This window comes from Marmota monax, unplaced genomic scaffold, assembly GCF_021218885.2.
Source record: "Marmota monax isolate L192 unplaced genomic scaffold, Marmota_monax_Labrador192_F-V1.1 WCK01_AAM20220418_F8-fsc00250, whole genome shotgun sequence".
Classification (NCBI taxonomy): Eukaryota; Metazoa; Chordata; class Mammalia; order Rodentia; family Sciuridae; genus Marmota; species Marmota monax.
Window position 1 is genome coordinate 776576 of NW_026693876.1, and position 25309 is coordinate 801884.

General features: G+C 36.2%; 1 protein-coding gene across 3 annotated transcripts in view; it reads right to left on the reverse strand.

Moving 5' to 3' along the window:
• Positions 1 to 25309, reverse strand: part of Hmcn1 (hemicentin 1) — a 390873-nt gene that overhangs the window by 43692 nt on the left and 321872 nt on the right. For all 3 annotated transcript variants that reach the window (XM_046462680.2, XM_046462681.2, XM_058585111.1), the window contains 14 exons: positions 24516 to 24657; positions 23329 to 23473; positions 22827 to 22954; positions 22372 to 22528; positions 19825 to 19946; positions 19459 to 19623; positions 17755 to 17862; positions 17077 to 17214; positions 16301 to 16435; positions 12369 to 12638; positions 9738 to 9928; positions 6157 to 6370; positions 2532 to 2666; positions 1953 to 2143 (listed from right to left, as the gene is read on the reverse strand). In XM_046462680.2, coding sequence (XP_046318636.1) covers positions 1953 to 2143; positions 2532 to 2666; positions 6157 to 6370; positions 9738 to 9928; positions 12369 to 12638; positions 16301 to 16435; positions 17077 to 17214; positions 17755 to 17862; positions 19459 to 19623; positions 19825 to 19946; positions 22372 to 22528; positions 22827 to 22954; positions 23329 to 23473; positions 24516 to 24657 — 2241 coding nt within the window. The remainder of the gene's footprint in view (positions 1 to 1952; positions 2144 to 2531; positions 2667 to 6156; positions 6371 to 9737; positions 9929 to 12368; positions 12639 to 16300; positions 16436 to 17076; positions 17215 to 17754; positions 17863 to 19458; positions 19624 to 19824; positions 19947 to 22371; positions 22529 to 22826; positions 22955 to 23328; positions 23474 to 24515; positions 24658 to 25309) is intronic.

Below are 25309 nucleotides of genomic sequence, written 5' to 3' on the forward strand. Positions count from 1 at the left end.
AAAAAAGGGAAATGGGTGGAGGTAGAAAAAGATATTTAAAGTCTAAATAAACTTTTTCAAAATAGCCTAACAGCGTGTTGTCAATCTCCAAGAATAATGACTGATAGGAAATCAAAGCAAAAGTAACATTATTTTATAACCACTATTTAAAATTGTCTTACTAAATCAAAGTGTCAATTTTATTCTTACGAATACCTTAAAAAGCATTAAAGTAATTAGTGCATAGCAACAAATAAAGAGTACTTTATATTGTTAGCAACCTCCATTATATTAAGTCAGGTCTCCATCTAGGGAGTTTGAAATTTAGAAGACAAAGCAAAGCAAAACAAACAAACAAAACTAATCTACTTAAAGAAATAAATTATAGCATGGAAGCCACAAGTTACACATATGTGGTATAGAAAATAAGTAAAATTCATATAGTATTTATTTTCTATACCACATATGTTTTTAATTAGAGGTTTCAATGTACTTTCCAAATAGAAGTTTCTAGTAGGTAGCTGGAAACAGAACATGGAAGAGTTTCAGGATGGAAGATACACATTTAAGAATCTGAGGTTGGGGTTGTGGCTCAGTGGTAGAGCGCTTGCCTTGCATGTGTGAGGGTTCGAACCTCAGCATCACAAAAAAACATAAAAATGAATAAAATAGTTATATAAAAAAGTTACCTCTCTTTAAGAAAAAGATCTGAAGTTGTATGTTAATCAAATTAGTATTCATATTAACATTGGCATTAGAAGAAATATACAGAATTCAGAAAGTAATATTTGGATCAAGGAAAAGGGGAGAAAATACAAATGAAAAAGACTGAGATTTCTTAGTGTGACATCAACTCAAACTACAAATAATCTCTCATGGTGAAGTAAAAGCAAGCAAAATAAAGTCTGAGGATGGGCCACTGGAACAGGTGATTAGTTAACGTATTTTAATTATTATTTCAATCAGTTAAACAAGTGAAGCATCTAAGTGGGTTCATAAAACATGAGTTAACAAATTAACCATATGTATTCTAGTTAAGGAATTTTTCAAGGAAATACTTCACTTTAGGGTCTCTTGGCCCCCAAATTAGAACAATAACCGCAAGTACACTCATTTCCCTAATTGCTGAAGTTTTGGGAAAGCCTGATATAGTTGTCAGTGTATTATCAACATCTACCCTATAATGTACTTGTAACTATCTGTTTCCTTGTTCTGAAACAGATGTGCATGTACTTACTTGAAAGGACTGAAAAATATCCATCACAAATATTGTCTCAGTTTTTTAAAAAGAACCCAGCTGATGAATGGATAAAGTGAATGTGAGCACACAGACAATGGAATGCTATTCAGACATAAAAAAAAGGATGTCATCTTGTTATCTGTGGCCACGTGGAGGGAACTACAGATGTTATTTTAAGCCAGACACAGAAACAAGTGCTGGTTGATCGGACTCATATGTGGAATATAAAAAGTTGATCTCATAGAAGTTGAGAATAGATTGGTGCTGAGCAGAGGATGGGGAGATTAGGGCAGACAGAGGGCTGCAGAAAGGTTCATCACTGGGTACTAAGATAGTTAGATGGGAGCAAGGACTTCCACTGTGCTAGTGCACAGCAGTGTTTCCATATATAACGTAGTGTGTGTTTCCAAAAGCTAGAAAAAAATGATTTTGAATGTTTTAACCATAAGAAATGTGAAGTGTTTGGAGAGATCAAAATGTTTAATCTGATTTAAACATTATATAATGTATATGTATATCAAAATATCTTATGGTGTCCCACTATATGTACATTATTGTTTTTATGTACCAAAGATCAATTTCAAAAAATGAAAGGTAAAAATGCAAAAGAGAACTCAGTGGTTCAGATTTTATGAGTTAAATAGGAATGAAAAAAACACTTCTCATCTGTGTTACTTACACAGGAGAACTGGCTGTAGAACTTTAAGCGTGCAACAAATTCGATGTAACTTACCACAGTGCCGTAGATGGCCAGGGAGCCGTTGCCTAGCTGTTGGATTCGGTGGCTACCTGCAATATCCACACCCTTTCTGCTCCACTGGATGGTTGGGGCAGGGTCTCCCTTCACCTCACAATTCAGGATTGCATTCCCACCAAGAGGTTCAATCCAGTTAGAAGGGTAATCACCTTTGAAGACTGGAGGTTCTGGAAAACATCATCGAACAGGCTCAGACTCAAAGTAGGTGCTAATACTTTCTTTGTGATTATTGACCCATTTAGGAAGATAATTTGGTAAACTGGGGGCAAAGTCACTTAAAAAAAAAACTTCATGGGTTTTCCATGCTCAACACCATATAATTTTGTCAATTCTAATATTCTCAGGGGGTGATTCCATGGTGCGGAATGATCTCTTTCTTTACTTCTTTCCCAAGTGATGTATGCATATTTTTCTCATGAATTTGCACATCTGAGAAACTGAACTGAATGGGTTAATAAACTAAAGCTATATTGTATTACTACATAAGAGGGAATCAAAACAGAAACCATTCATTACAGATCAAGTGTAAATAAAAAATGGAGTGCTTTTCCCTACCTTTCACATAAACAAATCCGATCGCCTTCACAAAACCCACGCTGTTCTCTGCAGTGCACACGTAAGTGCCCGAATCCTCTTTTGACACCTTTTCAATAACAAGTTCACTGTGTCCATCGCCACTGTCAGTGTGGGCTGAGGGGAACAAGTCAGGAAACAACACAAATGTTTCTCAGAAACCTCGGAAAAGGTTCACAACCGCTCAGTATTTTGCAGGTTAGATTTATGAGTCGGTCAGCAGCGAACCAGAGAGACCTCATCATGGCACTGGGCAAGAGAGGCCTTACCACAGATTTCTCCCTCTGGGCTATTTACTGTGTCTATAGACACTCATTTGAAAAACAGCCAGAGGAACAGGAAAAGTGAATGAAAACAAACTTTTTTTAAAAAAAATTATTTTAGATTCAAGTGAACCTTTCATCTCGGTGTGTTGCTTAAAACTGGCTCAACATCTCTCTGGGTTTCAAAACATCTTTCATTCAGAAATATGGCATTTTCCATCTCATTCCACTAACACTTTTCCTCCCAAACAATTTCATCAGAACATGAAAAACCTTTTCAATTACAATTCAACTGACTTGGCAAGTCAGAGGGGAAATCATGAAAATATACGCTAGTTAGGTAATAACCACAACATGAACCGATTTGTAATAAATTTAAATGTTATGTTATTAAGTCATAAATGGTGATGACATAAATATTTACAAAGGCGGTTATAATATTTGGAAGAGAATGTAAGTTAAACATGCTAATCTTTTCTTTTTTTTTTTTTTTTCCTCAGAAGCAAATGTTATTCTTTAATAACGAAAATCAACCGTGGAGAAGCACTCTCTCACATCAGCAAATACAAAGAAGAGTAACTAAAAAAGACATTTTACTTCAAACCAGGTACCTATAACCAGGTACCTATGTCAGAATTACCTCTGAAGGTTACAAAAAACATTTAGGTCCAGGCCTCACTTTTGGAGAAGATTGCAGTGGAAAAGCGGGGGCGGAGGTCAGGACCCAAGTATTTTCTTTTTATTTATTTATTTTTTGTGGTGCTGGGGATAGAACCAGGCCTTGTGCATGTGGATCAAGCCGTCCATCACTGAGATACACACTCAGCCCTGGACCTGTGTATTTGTACAAAACTCTTCAGGGAGGTACTGGGGAACAAAATTGACCAAATTATGCTACGTGAACATGAGAATATGTCACAATGTATTCTACTTCTATGTATACTTATAATGTACCAATTAAAAATAATTTTAAAAATGCATTTATTTGAAGAAAAAGGCTCTTCAAGTGACTCTGCTGCTTCCTTCTGGTTGAGTTACTGCATTTAGCTTAACTGGGCCTCTTGGGGTTTTTTTGACCATTGCTTAGGGGTGGTGGGTGCCTGTCTTGCAGATCTTGCAGATTATCCAGAAACAGTAAAGAGCTTGGCTTCTGACTTTTTTGGAGTCTTTCTCAGGTCTTTTTTTTTTTTTTTCCCCTCATGAAGTTACTTTCTCCTTTTTTCATTTTTGGCTTCTTTCCCAAGAAAGACCCCTTGGGTCTCAGGCTCTGTAACTTCTGGGGTATCTGCAGCTGGCAAGATCTTTCTTTTTTTGCCATAAGGTGTGTCTGGGACCAGGACTCTTTTCAGAGTAGAGATTTTCGGTGGCATGTTTTTGCATCTTGACATTTTCTTATCTGGTATTTCCTCACTGGTACCAGTTATGAATTTCATCTTCAGATTTACCTGGCATTTGGAATTGGGTTTTACTGCACCAGTGTTTCTCTCGGGTCCTTCGCTGGAGAACCATCCATTTCACACACTATGTTAGGACTGCTGAAGGCTTCTTCCTCTGTTGCATAGACTTTGGTTTTTCTTCTTCCACTTTGGCTTTTCATGATTCTTCTCCTGTTTCTTTTTTCTTCACCTCCTTTCCTTGAGACTACAGAAGGGAAAGCGACTTCTTGGCTCTCACACATAGGAATTTTAAGCTTTCTCACTTCTCTGCCATGTTTCGTGACATTAATGATATTTTTTCAACAATGTGCTGAATCTGCATTCTGGTGTGCCCCATGGGTACAGTACCACAAGAACCACTTTCAAAGACGTTTAAGACAATTCCACCTATGGTGCCGTTGATCACTTTTGGTAAAATCTTGGCTGGAATGTTTATAGGTACTGGAACGTTCTTCCTCTGATAGAAATATTTCCCTTTGTATGAAGATAAAAGCCACCTAATTCTTTCATCAGTGAGGAAGACAAGGAGGAAGTCAAAACTGCCCTCCAGGCAGAGCTTGGCTTTCGAGCCCATTTTTAACGTTCACGAAGGAATAATCCAAGAGATGGTTTTAATTTCATGCTTGTTCAAAAGCTTTCTATAGAAACATTCTGTCTGTTGAGTAGATATGAGTTCATCCTTGTAAGTAAGTAAACAGATTTCTGAAAATCTGAACAATACTTTCTTAGTTCTTCTGGAATTTCCCATGATTCCTTTTAAAAGCAATCTTTTTTTTTTTTTTTGGACTTGGACTTGCAATGTGCCAAGGGAGCTCACATGGCCTTTCTAACCTGAACTTTGTTTAGTGTCTTCTTTGGGTCTGGGTCTGCTGGAGTGGAAGTGGAGGTTGCAGGGGTGGCTGAGGCCTCCATTTGGCTCTCACCCTCCTGCAGATGCATGCATGGAACCTACTTGCTGGTTCCTCCAGCGCACACGTGCATAAACATGTTAATTTTAAAACAACAGGTACTAAATCAGATTCTAATTTATGTTGAGTATGTTTACTTTGCATGCTTTCCCCCATTTATTTTTTAAAATTTCACGATGTTGAATATTAAGTGGAAAATAAACTTTAAAACTCCACGTAGCTAATTAGTAGTATGCCTTCAGAAAACAGTACTGATTAGATTATTTAGACATGGTTTTTCTTTAGCAAGAAATGCTATTGCTGTTAATTAAGATAATATAGTTGATGAATTCCAGTCATTAAAGGAAATCTTAACAGCAGAGAAAACCCTCAAGCTTCTTATTATTTTTCTAGCAAGACACTTAGCCAATGCTAACAGTGGGCTAGGACAACTCATCATTACTGATGATCTCTTAACATTGATGACAAAGCCCCATGAGTACACATCTGTCTTCCCAGGAAGGAGTGCTGCTGAGTCCCATGCATTAGGTGAATGTGTAGTGAAAATAAACAGTGTCTAAGAATTTTCTACACAACCATCTACACTATAATGGAGATTGGTTCATATAAAGAGAAGCAGAGTTTTCTGTGAGATGAGGTGAATCTTCAGGACTCCAACAGTAACCACCTTAATCCATTTATCAATGAGAGAGGTTCAGCAGCTGCCTTTACATAAAATATTGTCTTCTCATGGGGATGGAGGTTCTTTCTGAGGTTAAAAAATATACTCAGAACATACAATATATAGTCCTGTGATCAACTGATCCTTTTGTAAGAATAAAAGTGCATACATACTGAGTTGAGGGTAAAATCCAAACAGAGGCACACATGTTACAGCATTTAAAGCAATCAGCCTTTCCTTTGTAACTTTCAGGCAATTCCCAGAACTAAAGGAAACAGAGACTGGTCTGAACTTCTCTACAGGTACATTTATTCACTTCTGAAAAATCAAATCACCAACCTGGAATAATATTGGTATTGAAGGTCCATGTCAGTTTGGGTAATGGAACACCAGTTGCTTTACAGCTCAGTTGGAGCCGTTCCCCTTTATTTAATGACACATCTCCGGGAAGTTCCGTAAAAGTGGGAAGAACGTGTACGGTCAGGCTGACAGTGTGCATATCTTCACCGGCAGCATTGTTAGCAACACAGGTATAGATGCCAGAATCTTCCGGCTAAAATTAAAAAAAATTCACAGTGCTTAAGATTTCATAATCTTACATCATCTTACATAAAATCTATAAAATTGCAGCGCTTGTTCCTCCAGAGAGCACTCTTACATAAAGGCAATTTAAATTTCCACCTTTTAGTCTTAACCATCCCGTTAGTTTTCCCATAGCACAATTTAAACTGTATAAGGAGTTTAAACATAATCTCAACCTTTACAGAACTATAACAATCTTTTTATAGCAATAAGATTTAAGAAGACTTTACTAAACATCAAGTATAGAAAACATCAAGTTTATTACTCACCAAGAGTATTGCTGTTCTGTCAAGTACAAATAAAGAACAGGTAATCTCAATGGTATCAACAAGATACCAAAGACTTTCCAAATTATCATAATTAAAAATGGTAAGAATGAGGGCATTATTACCTACAGTTCTGAAGCTTCCCTTGCTAAGTGGAAGGGCCAGCTCTCTTCGCTCATGACACTGGACGGATTGGCAGCATCCCATAAAACTCTGACTCCCTTGCTTGAAACCACCTCTTTACCTGGTTTCTAGGGCACCACTCTCCCCAGGTTCCCAGCCACCTCTCTGGCTACCTCTCCTTCTCCATGTACTTTTGCTGTCTTCCCCTCGATATCAATCTCTTAATGTTGGCATGTGAGGAGGCTCAGTCTTTGGTCCTCTTTTCTTGTCTAACTGCTCAAGTCCTTGGTGATTTCATCCAGTGTCATGGCTTTAAATACCACCCATATGCAGATGACTGCCAGCAACTCCAGCTCAGATCTTATCTCCAAACTCTAGTTACAATGACCTCATTCCAACTCTCTGAATGTCTAGTTGATACTTGATGGCTACAGGTGACACCGGAAGGGAAGAGGGGAAATGGGGAGCTTAGTTTTGGATATAGATTCCCAAGTCCCCTTGCCTGTTCCCATGGTACCTGTAGCTGTCATCTTCTCAACTGATGGCTATTTCTTCCTCCAGTTGCTGCTGCCTCTCAGATATTTGAGCTATTCTCTAGTTTTTCTTTCCAGTCTCTATATGTAACCCATTAGGAGATGCTAGCTTCACAGCGAATGCAGCATCGTATCACTTCTTATTGCTTCTCTGCTGTCACTCTGCTCTGAGTCCTGTCATTTCTCATCTGCCTCCAGACTGGTTTCTTAACAGTTCTTCCTGCTTCTATCCTGTCCTCTCCACTGTCCACTGTCATCACAACAGCCAGTGCAGTCTCTGGAAACACCAGTCAAGTACTATTGGACCCCTGCTCAAAACCTGCAAAGGAGTCTGACTTTTACTAAGTAAAAGGCAAAATCGACCCACTGACCTACAAGACTCTACATGATCCGGCCTCCATTTTCCTCCGACTTCTCTTTTTCACTCTTTGTGTTCACTGATCTCTTCTCTCTCAAATTGACTTGTTGTGTTCCCACTTAAGTTCTTTATCCTAACTATTTTCCCTGTGTAGTGTGCTCCTTCTGTGGATATTTACTTGGCTAAGTCACTTCCTTCAGGTTTTGCTCAAATGTCACCTTCTCAAGGGACTTATCCTGACCGTCCTACTTAAGACTGTATTTTTTTCAGGCATTGTACACATTATTTATTATTTTCATTATAGTTTTTATCATCTATTTTCTCCTTCTGGAAATAAGCTCCACGAGGACAAGCTGCTTCAATTCTTTTGTTCCCTGATGTATCCCAGTGTCTGGATCAGTGCTGGTTGCAGAGATGGGGCTGAGTATTTTTAATGGTTGATCTAATGATTCAATGCATCTGGATGCATTGAAATACTTATGACAGATGTTTCCCCCCCTTTTTTAAAATCCAAGAATAAAATTTTGTTTGGAACCAAAGCACCAGAGAATTTGAAATGTAAAGTTTATAATTATTCATTTATAAATGCAAACCCAATTTGATTTTTCCTTTAAGACAAACAAGAAAAAATCATATTCCCTGTAAGTCCCTCCCCACCACTCCACACACAGTCTTAAGCTCTCAGGTTGTGACAGCTCAAGTTTAAAAATCAAGATTTTTATGGAAATGAAGTATTTAGAAATCTGGATCATACATATATTATTTTATATTATTATAGACTTTTACATATTATTTATGTCTCTCACTTGGTATTTATAAGGTACCCTATTGTTGGTACTCTTTAAATGTGCATGAGTCATTGCTATATTAAACTCTAATTACTTTAGCTGTTTCATTAAATAATTACAAATTATTTAATCATTTAATTCTTTAAGGTCTAGAAGAGTGATAGAGGGGCCTCATTCATGGGCATGGGGGTAATGCCCACCAGAGAGATTTAGCCATTTAAATAAATAAGCAAAAAAGATTTATGTCTATTTTATCAATTCTAAAATTTACATTTTTATCTTTGAAATCTCTGAAATTGGGATGCAATGTAAACATCAATGGTCTGCTGTGGTTTACTTATCACTGCATTATTTCTTTCTTAGTGGTGCATAAAATATTGGTGCATCTCACAGTTGGTGGAAACAGATTTTAATAAACACAATGTCTGCTGGCAGAGCTGATGGGAGTCGTGCCTGATGACCCAGCCGTGCCCTGGCACTAGGTGTGGTCACCCACGGTATGGATAATTGGTTGAGATTATACTCTAAAATGAATAGTATCAATTTTATCATTGTAATCTGTTCAAATTTAACTCTATCCAAACTTTGTAATGAAATTTAGACATTTTTAAGGTTCAGGAGAAAAACAAGATGTGTACAAAGGCTCAGAAATTGACTTACAGTTTAAACATGTCCAGTATTTGGTGTCAAGTCTTGATTCTCTCAAACCATGTGAGATAATTTTTTAAGCAGTCATGTATGTGTACCTACATATAGATTTCTCTTCAAGTGGGCTACCACTATAAAACTGAAATGTTCCAAATACTGACTATTTACAGATCTGGAGAAGTACCACCTGAGGATATTTAAAAACCTCACTGTGCATAGGTCCTTAAAATTTTAGTTATTAAAAAGGGTTATATAAAAACCTAAAATGAAAAAGCAAAACACTACTTTCCATATTTGCTTTACAGTATCTCAGATACTCTTGTATCTTCTTTCTTCTTATCATTCCCAGACATGGTTACAAATACAGGCTATAGCACAGAATTTTTTCTGATAAACACAGATTTCAATAAAATAATTTTAGAAGGAGAGCACTATGAGTTCTGATTGTCTATTATATCCCATTACAGGGATATAAAATAAAATATGTATATGATAAATCTTACAACCTGAATTTATGAATATTTTCTTTCATTATTAAAGAATACACTTCCAAACTAAATAACCAAAGGAAGGTGCATTTACCATGTGACATAATGTATCTACTTACGTGTTTTAAACTTACCACAGCATTTTCCAAAATGAGTTCTCCATATGGTTCAGCAGTGTATTTTCCTAACAAGTTACCTAAAAGAACATTGTCTTTTTTCCAGTTAATTGCTGGTGTGGGGATTCCATCAGCCACACATGGAAGAATGGCTTGTGAATTCTCATTGACTGTGTAGTGCACTTCTGTACTTCGGATCCTGGGTGGTACTGTGAAGAGTCATCCAGGAAGTTGAGTTCAATGTCTTTATTCACATTGAAAATGAACACACAAAAGACTGGTTTGAAGATAATTTTGCTAGATATATTAATATTTTCACAGGATTTAAATGGATTATTAAGATCTTCATTTACTTGCTATAAAATCAATGAATATTTTTGATGCAAGCAAGAATTCTATTGTATTTGAGTTTATTGAACATATTTACATTTCAATTTCTGAGCAAATGTGTTGGAAATCTTTATCTTTTATGCGCCATTTTGAATCTTCCATATTTGGTTTCTTCTGCTTTTTGGATTAAAGTAAATCAAACAGAAAGACTTCTATGGCTGTATAATTGCTGGCTTTGCTCTCAGGTATGGAGAGAATGAATCAATAATAGTCACTACAAAATACTATAATGCACTCAATGTTGAATATCACAAAATGCTGTGGAAAATATTTTTTTGCAGTACTTCACATATTTTACAACAAATTCAAGTAAAATCTGATCAGGAAATTTAATCCACTTTTTACACTGCCACAGAGGAAACTTTTATATTGATTTCATAACTCCATACATTGTAATGCCAAATACTTTCTATGATCAAATGCAAACCATCTGAAATTTAGGCAATATAAAGATGAATTGATTATTTTAGTGACAAAGAAATATGAAATACCTTAGTAGATTCAGACCTAAGATATTTACTGCTAAAAGAAAGACCTAAAAAATGAAAAGTCAAAATATAATTTCTTTTCAGATAATTAATTTTGGAATTATTCAAACATATTTGTGAGAAATGGACCATGTTAATGGATTTTTTAAAAAGTGAGAGACAACAGTTGGAAACTGCTGTATAAACTTTAATATTTCATCCTTTATTTTTCTATGATTTTCATATGAGTAAATATATATATACATTATGGGAATGATTATGCCTAAACATTAAGATAATTTGGAAAACAAAAATCTGTTTACTGAATGGTGCATCATATTCAACTCATTTTTTATTAATTTATCTTGGTTTTCTTGGAGTTGCTATTTATTTTTCTTTTGCAGGGGATTATACAGATACAGTATTAGCACACATTTCAGTTCTTTATTTTTCAAAATAAAAAATTAAGGCTATGAATTCATAGCTGATTTTTAGATTCGGCTACAAACTGTACCTTTTTTTTAAAATATTTTTTTAGTTGTAGATGGACACAACATCTTCGTTTATTTTTATGTGGTGCTGAGGATTGAACCCAGGGCCTCATGCATACGGTGCAAGTGTTCCACCATTGAGATACAATCCCAGCCCAAACTACACATCTTAATATGCAGCATTCTTATTTTTATTATTTTATAAGTAATCTGAAAAAAAAACATGCCTTTAAAGTACTTTCTAGCTGGGGTTGGAGCTTTGACATTAAAAGTTCATTAAAAATTTCTAGCTTTACTGCATTGTGGGTAGAAATTGTGGTCTAATATTTTCAAAACTTAATAACAATTTCTTTGTTGTTTAGTATATGAGCTATTTTGGTGCCTTTTCTATAAATAGTTGAAAACAGAGTATTACTTATTTAAAGGTAAAGAAATAATGTATTGATATACTTCAGTTATGTTGACTAAAATCAAGGATGTTATTTGAAAAACTCATAAATGATGATGTTAATGCTGGCTGAATTATCTACTCAACTAAAAAGAAATCCACTCAAAACTATAACTATGAATTTGTAGTAAATTCAAATATACATAAAAATAAGTTTTACATATTTTTGGAAAAAATTAAAAACCAGAAGCTACTCATTAAAATAAGTTACCTCTGAAAAATAGTAGTTGAAAACAGTTTAATTTGCTATTGTTTCCTACTACTCTCACAATAAGGATTCTATCTTTAGTCTTAAATATACTATAGAAACTAAAATATTTCAATGCTGACTTTTAGATTTTAGTTAGCTATACAAAAGGGAAAAAAGGATAGTTTTTCTATCCTTTATTTATCCAAAATAGACAAAATATTTTGCTATTTAAAAATAATGAATCCAGTACATTTCCAGTTCCCATTGGGTTCAAACTATTTACAATGTAGGTCATATGGTGATTAGTTTTTAGCCAACATGACTGGAACCTTCAAGAAGTGAAGCAGAAGATTCATAAGAACACAAATGGCCCTCTTACAAGCCAATGACATATCCCAATCATCACAATGTGAAGGGATTATCGGCAGCACATTATTTTTTCCAAACAATATTAGTAATAATCTCTTTCACACGTGTATGTTCACACAAAGGTAAATATAACCACAGAAAAAACATTTTCAGGGCAAGTGCACCTTCCCACCTCATGCATATACTTTGGACTTCTGATTTTACATGGGTTTGATTTCCATATTTGCCCTTGGTGGTCTTTTCTCTTGCCATGATAATGAAGCAGACTGAAATAACCCATGTTAAACTACCTACCATGGACAGTGAGCTTGGTGCTCATGCTGCTGGATCCTGCCACATTCGCTGCCATGCACATATATTGACCAGTGTCACCGGGCTGAGCAAATGCTATTTGCAGAGCTCCAAAGCTGAGCATGCGCTGGCGGATGGATTCCACAATTGCGTGCCCATCTTTATGCCACGTGATGTCGGGTGGTGGGAAGCCGTCAGCCTCACACGGCAGTGTGACGGGCTTGTCCACAGCAATGACATGTTCCTTTGGCTGAGTGTTAATGACTGGAGGAACTAGAAGACAAAAAGATTCAAACTTTGTCTTAAAAGCCTGAGTGTTCAAATTACATACTACAGTACTGATCTAGCCCAGTCAAGTAACACTGATGAATAACAAAATTCTAAGTTCACCACATCCACAAAGAAAGGAGCACTACAGTTTGTTTTGTTTGGAACTTTAAATTCCCCAAGTGTATTTCAGAAAATTAGTCTGTATGAACTTTACAAAGAAAGGTAAGCAACAGCTGATTTTGGAAGAGGAGATAAACATGTATTCATGAAGGTTTGCATGTCTAGAAAATTTAGACTGTGTCAACAAAAGTATTTAACATATAAATTATGTGATTCACTTTAGGTATTAAAACTTTCAAAATAGAACTCTTTGAGTTTTGGGAAATATTGTACTACTCGAAGATCCTTTTAGTTATGCAATTTCTACTGAGCTTGGCAGGATGTCTTAAACATCATGGCAATATTTAATAAAGTGTTATTTGAATGAATGAAAAATGAGTAAGTAATGGAAAATAATTATATAAGTAAAATTATTCCCATTAGAAACAAATGAAAAGGCTTATTTAAGGATTCCCCCCTCTAAGTGTTTACAAGAGGCTGACCACTACTTGGGTATGGGCCTCTATGTTGTAACAAGCATTAAAGCATCCACCAAAAAAAGACATCTGAAATAATTATGAATATCCACATTAAGTTATTCATAGCAAACAAAATGTGTAGTTAAATTTGTGCTTACCATTATATACTGTACCTGCAAGAAGAGATTGAGTCTATTCAGTATTTTTTCAGGCCTCTAGAGCACATGATAATCTCCGGTTGCTTTTGGAATGCTTAGATACTTTTCATTACTTAATGTGTTTTCTCTCAATTACTCTTATATCAATAATTTTAATCATTTACTGAAGAAAAAACTCAAATCTGAAACCATTCTTTTGTATGATCTCTTCGCTGATGAAATAAATGAATGCTTTTGGGTCATCATCCTACTTGAATTCAATTGCATTCAATAAACTGTCTGCTCTCTTCTTGAAATACTGTCATCTCTCAACCTTTGTCTAATTCTCCTCTGACATCTCTGTCCTCTCCTTTTTGTGTGTGTTTACTGGGTATTTTTATATTTTATTTTAAGATGGGCTCTCTACATTGTGTAGTCTGGCCATCAACTTGAAACCCTCCTGTCTCAATCTCCTTAGTAGCTGGGATTAAGGTGTGTGTGTGTGTGTGTGTGTGTGCCCCCGCACGCCTGCGCCACTGCACCTGGCCCTCCTTTGTATTCTGTTCTCCTTTATCAGAATTCTATACAGTGCACTATTCCCTGACTTTGTCTTTAGCAGTCTTTTTCTATCCACATTTTCTTTTCCTAGGTGATCGCAACCAGTTTCCTGGGTTTAACACGAATTCCAAATACTTACTTTACACCATACATCTCTCATGAGCCCCAATATATATATACATGTTCAACTGTCTATCTGACATCTCCACTAGGATTTTTAATAGTTTCCTACATTTACATGATTAGACAGAAACCACCATTTCCTTCTCCCCAAACCAGTTCTTCCCTTTGCATTCTCTTGTGGCACTATCATCTACTCATTAGCTCAAACCTGAAGCCCAAGAAACATCATTAATTTTTCTCTTTTGCTAACCTCCAATTCATCAGCAATCCTCACTATTACACCTCCAACAAGAGCTTAAATCCGTCACCATAATACCTCATCTAGACAAATCTATCCATTCTTCTATCTCTAGTCTTGTCCCTTGTCTAAACTCTCATCTACGTAGCAATAGAAGGTCTTTCTAAAACCAAGTCACAATCTTGGCTGTGGCCCTATAAGACTCCCAGTGTACAGACTGAAATCTCACTCCCCTTGGGACCATCGCACCCTCCATGCCCTGGCCCTGCCTGTTTGGTTGATCTCCTCCATCTTTTGCCTGCCTTCCCATTGTGTCCCCTGTCTGGCCACACTGGCGTGTTTTCTTCTCTCTCTCTGCCCTGCTTTGGGCTCATTGCATGGACACTCTGTCAACCTGCCCAGGCTCATCCTAGCTCACTGCTCAGGTGTCAAATGTTTCCCATGCTACACCCCAAAGAAGCCCTGTAAACACTAATCGAAAAACATCATCAGGTAGCTCCAATATCATCATCTCTACATAGTATATATCAGAGTTTATCATTATTTCATTTTAGGAATATATTAGTTTTCTTCTCCATTAAAATATAAACACCATAAGAGAAAGAACATGCCTGTAATGCTTAATGTGCTTCCACATATTGAGACCGAATAAACATTAATACAAAGAAACTGAATTTGCAATCTGCTGGAAAGTGGGCTTGACTATATTCATTAGTTACCATAAGAAAGTTGCGCTGCAAGAAAATTCAGACTCTACTAATTCAAATTCAGTACCTTGAAAGCTCTTTCCAAATCACTTCATATTCACAAAAGGAGTACATGCAAGATAAATAAATTATATCAAGAAAATATCAGTTAAATGTGAAAACATAAAAGCCCTGCTTTTTTTTTTGAATAATTTTTCCATCAAGTTAGTTTAATGGCAATTTTTAAAAAATATATTTTACAATTCAGTGTTTCAAAGTATAACCAAATGTGTAGGGTGAAAAAAATAGTTTTAAAACCACAGCACATGGGCTGGGGATGTGGCTCAAGTGGTAGCGCGCTTGCCTGGCATGCGTGCGGCCCAGGTTCGATCCTCAGCACCACATACAAACAAAGATGTTGTGTCCGCCGAAAACTAAAAAATAAATATTAAAATTCTCTCTCTCTCTCTTAAAAAAAATAAAACCACAACACATAATCTACCATGAGACACAGTACAGCTGTCCCCTCAACTCCCAACCTGCAAGAGATACCTGAAAATCAAGAGTGGTACTGAATTCTGCTCATTCTGTTTTCCCCATACACGCATCCCTGTGAAAAGTTTAATTCCTAAATTAGGAATTCATAATAAAATGGGACAGTTAAAACAACATACTGTAATAAAAGTTATATAAATGTGGTTTCTCTCAAAATAGCTTACTGCTCTTTACCTTTTCACTTAATGGCTTCTCTTTGGCATATCTGAATAGCCAATATCATTAATGTTGTGCTTTGGGACTATTATTAAGAACAATAAAGGTTACTTGAATGTAAGCACTGTGATATTGTGACAGATGGCTGGTAACTGAGATGGTTACCATGTGACTACTACCTGGGTAGTGTACATGGCATGGGTATGCTGGACAAAGGAATGATTCAAGTCCTAGGTGAGATTTTTATCATACTATTCATAAGAAAGTGCAATAAAACTTACGGATTATTCACTTTCAGAAGTTTTCACTTAATATTGTCAGACCATGGTTGACTGTGGGTAAAACTAAAATCATGGAAAGCAAAATCACAGTTCATGAAGTGACTACTGTACCCAGTGAAGTCTGATAGAAGTTAAAATTATGATGGACACTTTCATGTTCTTACATAAACAATGTGAAAAGAAATGCAAAACTTCAAACTTTCTTCTTCATAAAAGTAATAGGAAATCCAACAGGAAAATGCAAACCAAGAATGTTGAGAACCATGGGTGAAAGGCACTGTTATTAGAGATAATGACATTTGGCATATGTTGCTACAAACATCTTTGAAGACAGAGATGAACTAGTCAGGTACCTTGGACATTTAACTTGATTTTCCCCAAGGCTGTGCCAGCTGGGTTCTGGGCCACACACATGTAAGTGCCAGCATCCTCACGAACAGCTCTGGAGATCTGCAAGCTGCCACTAGGAAGAACTGCATGGCTTTTGCCTGTATCATAGTTAACAAAAGAAAAGTGACATGAATTTTCATTTTGAAAAAACATACTACCAAAGGCCAAATGTTCTCTCTGATAAGTGGAGAGATCAAAAATGGGGAGGGGGGAAGCATGGGAAAATGGAGGAACTTTGATTGGGCAAAGGGGAGGGAGGATGGAGAGAGTGCAGGGGGGAGGTAGGTACGTGGAAGACTGCACATAAGGTGTGACACTACATCGCCAGAGAAATGAAAAGTTGTGCTGCATTGTGTACAATGAATCAAAATGCATTTTGTTGTCATATATATCTACTTAAAATAGATTTTAAAAAGTTGGGCTGGGGATGTGGCTCAGTGGTTGAGTGCCCCTGAGTTCAATCCCCAGTATCCAAAAAAAAAAAAGAAAGAAAGAAACAACAAACTATAAAGCCCATATTCTACATGAAGCATTAAACCTGGAGTTGGTAGGACTGTAGGACAAATAAATACTATGGACCCTGTATTCATGTGTTTTTAAATTAAAATGAGCATAAACACAAATATATGTAAGTAAAAATGGGAAATACAAATACAAGTAAAGAAACATCAACTTACTGACTTCTGAATTATAGACACTGGATGTGTCCTGATTTTCTTGATAGAAACAGTGGTAGTACCTGCTGTGATCACATTGATGCCTTCCTTCTGCCAAGTAACGAAAGGAGTAGGTGTCCCTGTTGCTTCACATGGTAGCAAAATGGGGTTGTTTAGAATGACATCTAGTTCACTTGGCTGGGGCTGAATGATTGGAGGCTCTAAAAAACCAATCAGCAAAATGAACAGCACTAGTCAGTGGCAGAAATGTCACCATGGTGATGAGCTGAAGTATGCCCAAATCTATCATTCCTAAGTACTGATTTCATTGAGTAATAGAAAAGTAAAGATCGGCTACATTTTGGGGGCTAGCTATGATACAGTTTGCATTAGAAGAACTCCATTGGAAGACTAGAAGCTGAAACAAATTATAAATGTCCAGTAAGAAAATAATTTGGGGTTGTTCTGTGTCATTTGTTATCTGTATGTCTTTTTAAATCTATTGAAAAACATCTTCCAGGCTTTTGCATACTAAGATATTGCTGTGGTTTATAGTTCTACATAGTACCATATTCCAAGAATAAACAAATTAAAAATTGCAAAGCAAACAAATAGACAAATAGACCCTCAAATCCAGCAAGCATTTTTCTTTTTGGTGCCGAGATCAGATCTAGGGCTTTGTACATGCTATCAAGAGCTCCACCACTGAGATACACCCCAGCCCACCCAGCATCTCTTAGTGAGTAAATAACCTTCCATACCTTGGACACGAAGGGTCACATGTCGGTGTGCAGAACCAGCTGCATTCCTAGCAACACAAGTATATCTTCCCGAATGATTTAATTGGGTGGAAAATATTTCAATTGCTCCTAAGTAGAAAAAAGTTTTAACGTATAGTGTATCTTTTTTCCTCTAGTTCAACAAATTGTCTTCCCCCCTCCACACCTAGCATAGTGGTCTGGGCTTATATTCATACCTATCCCCTGAAGTGTCTAGTTCTTTTTTTATTATTATTAACAACTTTATTGAAGCATACTTTACATCAGAGCCACCCATTTAAATGCACAATTTTATGATTTTTATTATAGTTACAGAATTTTGTAACTATCAATATCACTTTAGAACATTTCCATCCCCCCAAAATGAATCCTGATATTTGTTTATAGTCACTCCCTGCTCCAGCCACAACCCTAGACCACTAAGAATCCATTTTCTGCTTTTACAGATTGTCTTTTCTTAACACTTTATGTAAGTGGAATTCTATACCAGGTGATCTTTTATGTTTGCCTGTTTTCACTGTGAACATGAAGTTTTTGAGGTTCATAAGTTGTAGCATGTAGCGATATTTTGTTAAGTTTCATTGCTTGATATGGGCATATCACATTTTGTTTATCCATCCACTAGTTAATGAACATTGTAATTGTTTTTTAAAATTTTTTTAAACTGTCAATGGACCTTTATTTTACTTATTTATATGCAGTGCTGAGAATTGAACCCAGTGCCTCACACTGTTAGGCAAGCATTCTACCATTGAGCTACAACCCCAGCCCTTGTAATTGTTTTTTGACTACTGTGCATGAAGCTGTATGAAGATCTGTATACATGTCTTTGTGTAGACAAATGGTTTCATATCTCTTGGGTAGACATCTAGGAATGGGGTTTCTGGGTTTATGGTAACTATGTTTCACATTAAGAAAGTGAAACTGTTCTCTTAGCATAGTACTTGGTGATTATGCTGGAGGGTAACGAGGTTCTATTTTATGATTTGAATTGCTACCCATGTATGTAGGTTTCTGAGACAGCTAAAAAATATTTTGCCATAAAAGTAAAGTTGCAGCCTGAGATGTGACAGCTACCAGCACTATCAAAAATAGTAAATTACAGGACTTAGCATCCAACCTTTCCTGTCCTGAATTCTAAAAACCTTGAAAGCTAGAACCCTAATTTTTAGTCTCTGAAACTTATTAAAGTACATAGCCTGTGTTAGGGACTCAATGTTTGAACAAAAAATTTTAAAAAAATTTGTAGTTGTAGATGTACTCAATACCTTTATTTTGTTTATTTAGTTTTTTATGTGGTGATGGGGATCAAACCCAGTGCCTCATGCATGCAAGGCAAGTGCTCTATCACTGAGCCACAACCCCACTCCTAAACAAACATCTTTATTTACTTCACAAGTAAGGAGAAGATTGGCTAAACACTGGGTTAAGCATACATGCACATATATACCAGTGAGCAGGCTTATTATATTCAGATTAACTGAAGTATTAATTTTTCCCTGGATCTCTTTTTCCTCCTCTTTTCCCTAGCTCCGCTTCCTACTTGAACTGTATTTTTCCAGAAGCATCAGTTTAGCAATGTAGGCAGATTTAATATTTTATTCTGTGGCAACAAAAGTCCAGGGAAGCCCACCCAGAAATAATTAATCCAATTGATAGATGTGAAATCACTGAGCTTGGTCCTACCTGAGGACAGAATTCGATAGCCATCTCCCCTGGGAAGCAGTCTAATACCATTTTTGGTCCAGTGAATTGAGGGAAGTGGAACTCCCGAAGCTGTGCAGGTTATTACTGCTGGGGCCTGTCTGGTCACCAGGAATTCTGTAGGCTCATCAGCTATGGAAGGTGGAACTAGAACAATAACAACAGAAAGAAAGAAAACCACACAGTTCCAACCCTCACACATTTCTAAAACCTGTTATCTCCACCCTGGTCCTTCTGCTCTGAAAGTGAATTTAGGTAAGTAGAGAAGGAAGCCCTTTCGTGAAGAAGTAGAACGATGATGTGAAACCATCCTAATAACTTCCTATCCCTTTGCTAGGCTCATCCTACCTTGGACAGTGAGGTCTACGGTCCTCTGATCTGCCCCGGCATCGTTTGTCACCGTACACTCGTAGGTTGCAGTGTCATCCACAGAAGGGGAAATAATTACTAGTGAACCCGAAGAAAGCAGCCTAGAAGAGAGATTTTAAGGCATGAGATCCTGTAAATCAATTTCTATATAGTTTTCCAATTGGTTCCCCAGGGTACTGTGTTGGTAGTGGAAGGAAACACAACTCCTCCTTCATATTAAAATGAGCATCATTTATTTGATGCATGCTTTGTGTATTTAAGTTTAATAATATATGGCAAGGAGTCTCAAACATGATATTGATGGGAAGCAGTTGGCTGGAAGGATTGCCTGAAGAGGGAAGCTTGGATTTTCTGAATTCATATATCATGATTGACCTTGTTCTCCAAGGAGAAATACAATATAAGGAGCACATTGATTTATTTACTATTTATTGAGCATTGACTATATTCTTGGACCAATCTGAAATGCACTACATAATTATTTCTAAATTTCACAATAACTTTGCAGATTGGCATTATATTATTTCTACTGACAAATGTGTAACTACAGGTCTGTCTCATTCTTTTCTGTACTTCACATGTCTCTTTACATGTGATGGCTATCTTGGACATGAATAATACATACAAAGTGTGTATGTGTTCATGCAAACACAAACCTCCCATACAGTGTGTATGTACACACACACAATACAGTATGCATATACATGTATGGTGCCTGTATATATATATATGCATTGTGATACATACACACACATATAACATACATAGCATGTATGTCTATATATCTCAGTAGTCTTTTTCTTAACCTCAAATCAAAACTAAAACAATACAGATCACTTCAAAAGTTTTAGAGGTTTAGTAAATACACATACATGTTTTAAGTCTAATTGGCTATTTTTATGTCTTTTTCTTTTTCTTTTTTTTTGTACTAGGGATTGAACCCAGGGGCATTTAACCACTGAGCCAGCCTTTTTAGTTTTTATTTTGAGATAGAATCTTGCTAAGCTGTGTAGGGCCTTGCTAAGTTGCTGAAGATGGCCTTGAACTAGTGATCCTCCTGATGGTTTTGATGGTTTTGGTATTCCGGTCGCCACAGCCTCCCAAGTCACTGGGACTAAAGGCGAGTGCCACCATTTTCGTATTTCAAACTGTCCACTGATAGAATATAAGTTATGTGGTTTAATGGAAACATATTTGATGTACTTAATCCATTTTCCATGAGATGGACACTTAAAGTCACTAAATTCACCTGCCCAAATAGAGACAAATAGAGATGACAGAATTTCAGTAAATCAGAAATGACTTCTGTAAAAGTAGAACTACAAGAGCGTTTGTTTTTGGCACTATAGTGAACCCTTTGACAGGATAACTGCCTTATTAGCTCAAGTGAGATAAAAGAAATGATGCTTACCTAACCAGAAAATCCCAGTGATTTAAAATTTAGCCTTTAAAAAACACATTGCCATATTACAAGTTATGTCAGTAAAGCTGGAAAAATGCAAAAAAATTGGAGAAAATTCTGTTTTTTTTTTTCTCCCCATTCAAGCTGCCAAATATCTAAATTGTATTTTAAGGTATAAAATTTGATTTTTATTCTAGAGCTTGTATTTACTTTTACAGAGTATTTTTCTTTTATATTAAATGGTGCTTGTATCCTTTGTCTTTATAAAATTTCAAAAGGTGCTAAATAAGTAAAGTGGGATTAAAAATCTAATCCTATAGACCTTGCTGACAGTCATCCACAGGGTTTGTGTACAGAAAAGTTGCATCTTTAATTCAGAAAAAGATTTTCAGTTGTGAAATTAGTTCCACATTAAGGTAAAATATTTTCTACATATCAGCTTTCTTCAAACTTTATGTGTTTATTATGCCCCCATTTAAAGAGTTAAAATGTTAGTTCTTTTAAAAAATTATGTTTCTAACTGGTAGGTATAGAAGGTGGAACTAGAACAATAAAAGTAGAAAGAAAGAAAACGACACAGTCCCAACCCTCACACATTTCTAAAACCTATTTATCTCCACCCTGGTCCTTCTGCTCTGAAAGTGAATGTTAGGTAAGTAGAGAAGGAAGACCTTTTGTGAAGGAATAGAACGATTATTTTACCACATTTGTTAAGTGAAATAAGTCAGGCACAGGAAGAAAATCCTGCATGTTCTCCCTTACATGTGGAAGATAAAAAAGTCGATCACTTAGAAGTAGAAAATAAAATAATGGTTACCAGAGCCTGGGGAGGAGTCGGGGAGGCAGGTGCAGAGAAGATGTTTAATGGATACAGAAGTGTAGATTGAAAGGAGGAATATGGCTGACAACAATTATTGAATATTTCAAAAAGCTAGAAGAGAAGATTTTGAATGTCCTCAATACAAAGAAATTACATATGTCTGAAGTGATAGATAGGCCAGTTACCCTGATCTGATCATTATCCATTGTATATATGGATTGAAATGTCACATTGTACATTATAAATACGTACAATTACTATATGTCAATTAAATATAAATCATATTGAAATAAGTTATCCTTACCTGTATGAATTCTGATTTTGATCCACATTAAGAAGATGTCCATTTTTCCTCCAACTGATTGATGGTTTTGGTATTCCGGTCGCCTCACAAGCCAGAGTAACTTGGACATTTACTGTTACAGTTATGTTGGTAGGGCCCGGAGCAATGGACGGAGGAACTAAAACAACATCACCAAATAAAAAGAAAACACTTTCAACAAGTAGTAACCATTCAGTTCTACTGAACTGAAATTAGTCATTAGTAACTTGTCTCACAGTTACAAACAAGGCTCTGTTAATTTAAATAGTGTTGTGCTGACATTAGCCACAGTGAGAATATGCACCTTGACTATTCATAATACAATGTGACATGCATAAATAGTTTTTGATGGCAAGGTCTTCATGAGCTCAATAGAACAGGTTAGTAAAAAAGCATTTGACCCAAAGTCTGGATGTTGTATATCAACCCATATTTACCATGGACCTGTAAATCTATGCGCCTACGGTCTGTTCCAGCAGCATTGGTAGCCATACACAAATATCGCCCAGTGTCGGTGACATGTGCTGATTGAATGTGAAGGAATCCATTTTCCAATATGGAGTATCTATAAGAAAGATCACAAGCGAGGTCTTCCAAGTCAGCCTTTTTTGATTATTTACATTTTGACAGAGGACAGTTTTAACAATGGTGATGTCCATTTTGTCTTTGTTTTCTGTTTCTGATGACATATATTTATAATAACCTTGGTGGAAGAAAAGAATACCATGCAAAGACACACAGCAGATGGGTTTGGGTTTGTGAATGGACTGTAGTCATTAGGCCAACATGAGTTAGGAATTTGAAAATACTAAATTTTGATTCTTATATTAGGATAAAAAGACTAATTCTGAATATAGTAAGACCAAAATATGCATTAGAAGAAGATTTAAAGATGTATATCTCAGTTATTACAGAACTCTTCCTTTCCAGAGCTGTTACCTTGCATGATTCCCAGCTAGAACAGCTCCATCCTTTCTCCATGTTATCCTCGGGGTTGGCACACCTTCAGCAGAGCATTCCAGAACAGTTGACTTATTTAAGAGAATGACAAGACTCTGGGAGCCACCCTTGATGTTTGGAGGGACTGAACAAGAGAGACACATGAGAAGATTCAGTTGAACTGAAGACTATACTAAGAGTCTGAGATGGAATATGAGCCTTGTGTCAATGCTAATCTGGGTTAGTATAGGTAGAACCGAGGTTAAATTCCTCAAGTCTTACTCTAGATACTGTGTTTTAAAATAAAGAATAGATGGGGAGGAGGATTTTAAAATCCCTGATATGGAGTATAAAACCTGGCTTTCTGGGAGAGAGAACTGAACAAAAATCAGCGCTAGTTTGGTGCAAATTAAAGATGATATTTCTTATTTCTCTTTGGCCAAATAATGGTCCGAGAATGTTAACACTGGAACAACTTCATTTTAAATGAAGAACAGAAAGTGGGCCGTTTTAATGAAAAGCACATCTGTTGTTAATCTTGCAAGTCTCAGAACATGTATTTTATTAATCATTGAGTTCATGTGGGAATAGAAATCCTGAATTTTAATTTTAGCATTAGAGATATTACTTGTGTGGGTCACCAGATATGCTGTAAAGTCTGTATATTAAAAGTCCAATGGGACTGTTTTGGGGAAAAGCCTAAATTATCTGCCCGAATTTTGGCAAGTTTTGCTATTTAAATATCACATTGAAGAAAATTACAGTACTATGGCAGTATTTAAGAAAATTATAGTCCTTGTACATATATAGTATACTCTCAAGCCACCATCAATAACAGTGAACAAAATGATGAGCCATTTGTCATCCAGAGATTCAGTGTACGGACACCCTCAATGACTCTGACCTGAATGATGCGAAACATCTGGATCTGCTAATAACAACTGGATATATACACATTATCTTCTAAGATGGAGTAATGTATCTCTAATTATGTTTTTCTGAAACTAAGTTAATTTGCAATATACCCCTAATACAAGTACTACATGTTGTCTTTTTCAAAATAAATAACATAACCACAAGGATTCAGTTTGTATGCTCATGAAAAAAAAAAAACCAAACCATCATCTCTTTGAAAGGCCTGAGGTTAAATTTTTAAATTGTAAAAAAGTGAATAATGTTTCACTTACCATTCACAGTGAGAATAAATTCTCTTGTGGTCTTTCCTGCAATGTTGCTGGCAACACAAGTATAATTGGCAGTGTCACCTAGGTCTGCATTGTTAATTTGCAAGTATCTTCCTCCAGATAGGATTCGCACTCGAGGTGTTGCCTGGATTCAGCAAGAAAAATTTATCATTAAAATGTCAGGAAAAGAGACAGTTTAGTTGAGCCTCTCAGAGCCCTCAAGCTTGTGCCTTTTTTTTTTAAACTGGAATCACTAGTTGTGAGGATGACTTAAACCTAGTGACAGTTTTACCATGTGGGGACATTCTGCCCCGAATCTAAGATAAAGCACAGTTGAGATTCAGAGAATGGACACACATGCTTTGATATGTACTTAAAGACTTCTATGAAGCTCTCTTTCTCCTGTATCTTCAATCTCTCTCTTTCAGCAAATAAATATGTACAAATCTCTATTTAAAGAAGAGTCCAGGGTTGGGGTTGTAGCTCAGTGATAGAGCACTTGCCTAGCATGTGTTAGGCACTGGGTTAAAGTCTTGGAACCACATTAAAGTAATAATAATAATAAATTATTGTACCCATCTGCAACTAAAACTATTTAAAAAATATTCTACACTCCCTTCTACTTCCTTTCCCTCCTCTGACTCCTCAAACAATGGTAACTTGCTTCCTACTCCAATCCCTCTGTTGCAGAACCACTGTCCATATCTTGAGTCACCTCTGTGTTGCCAAAGCCAATGGACACAATGTTATTTAGATATCATGTGCCTTTTCTTAACTGCTTCCTCTTTGGTTGGCTT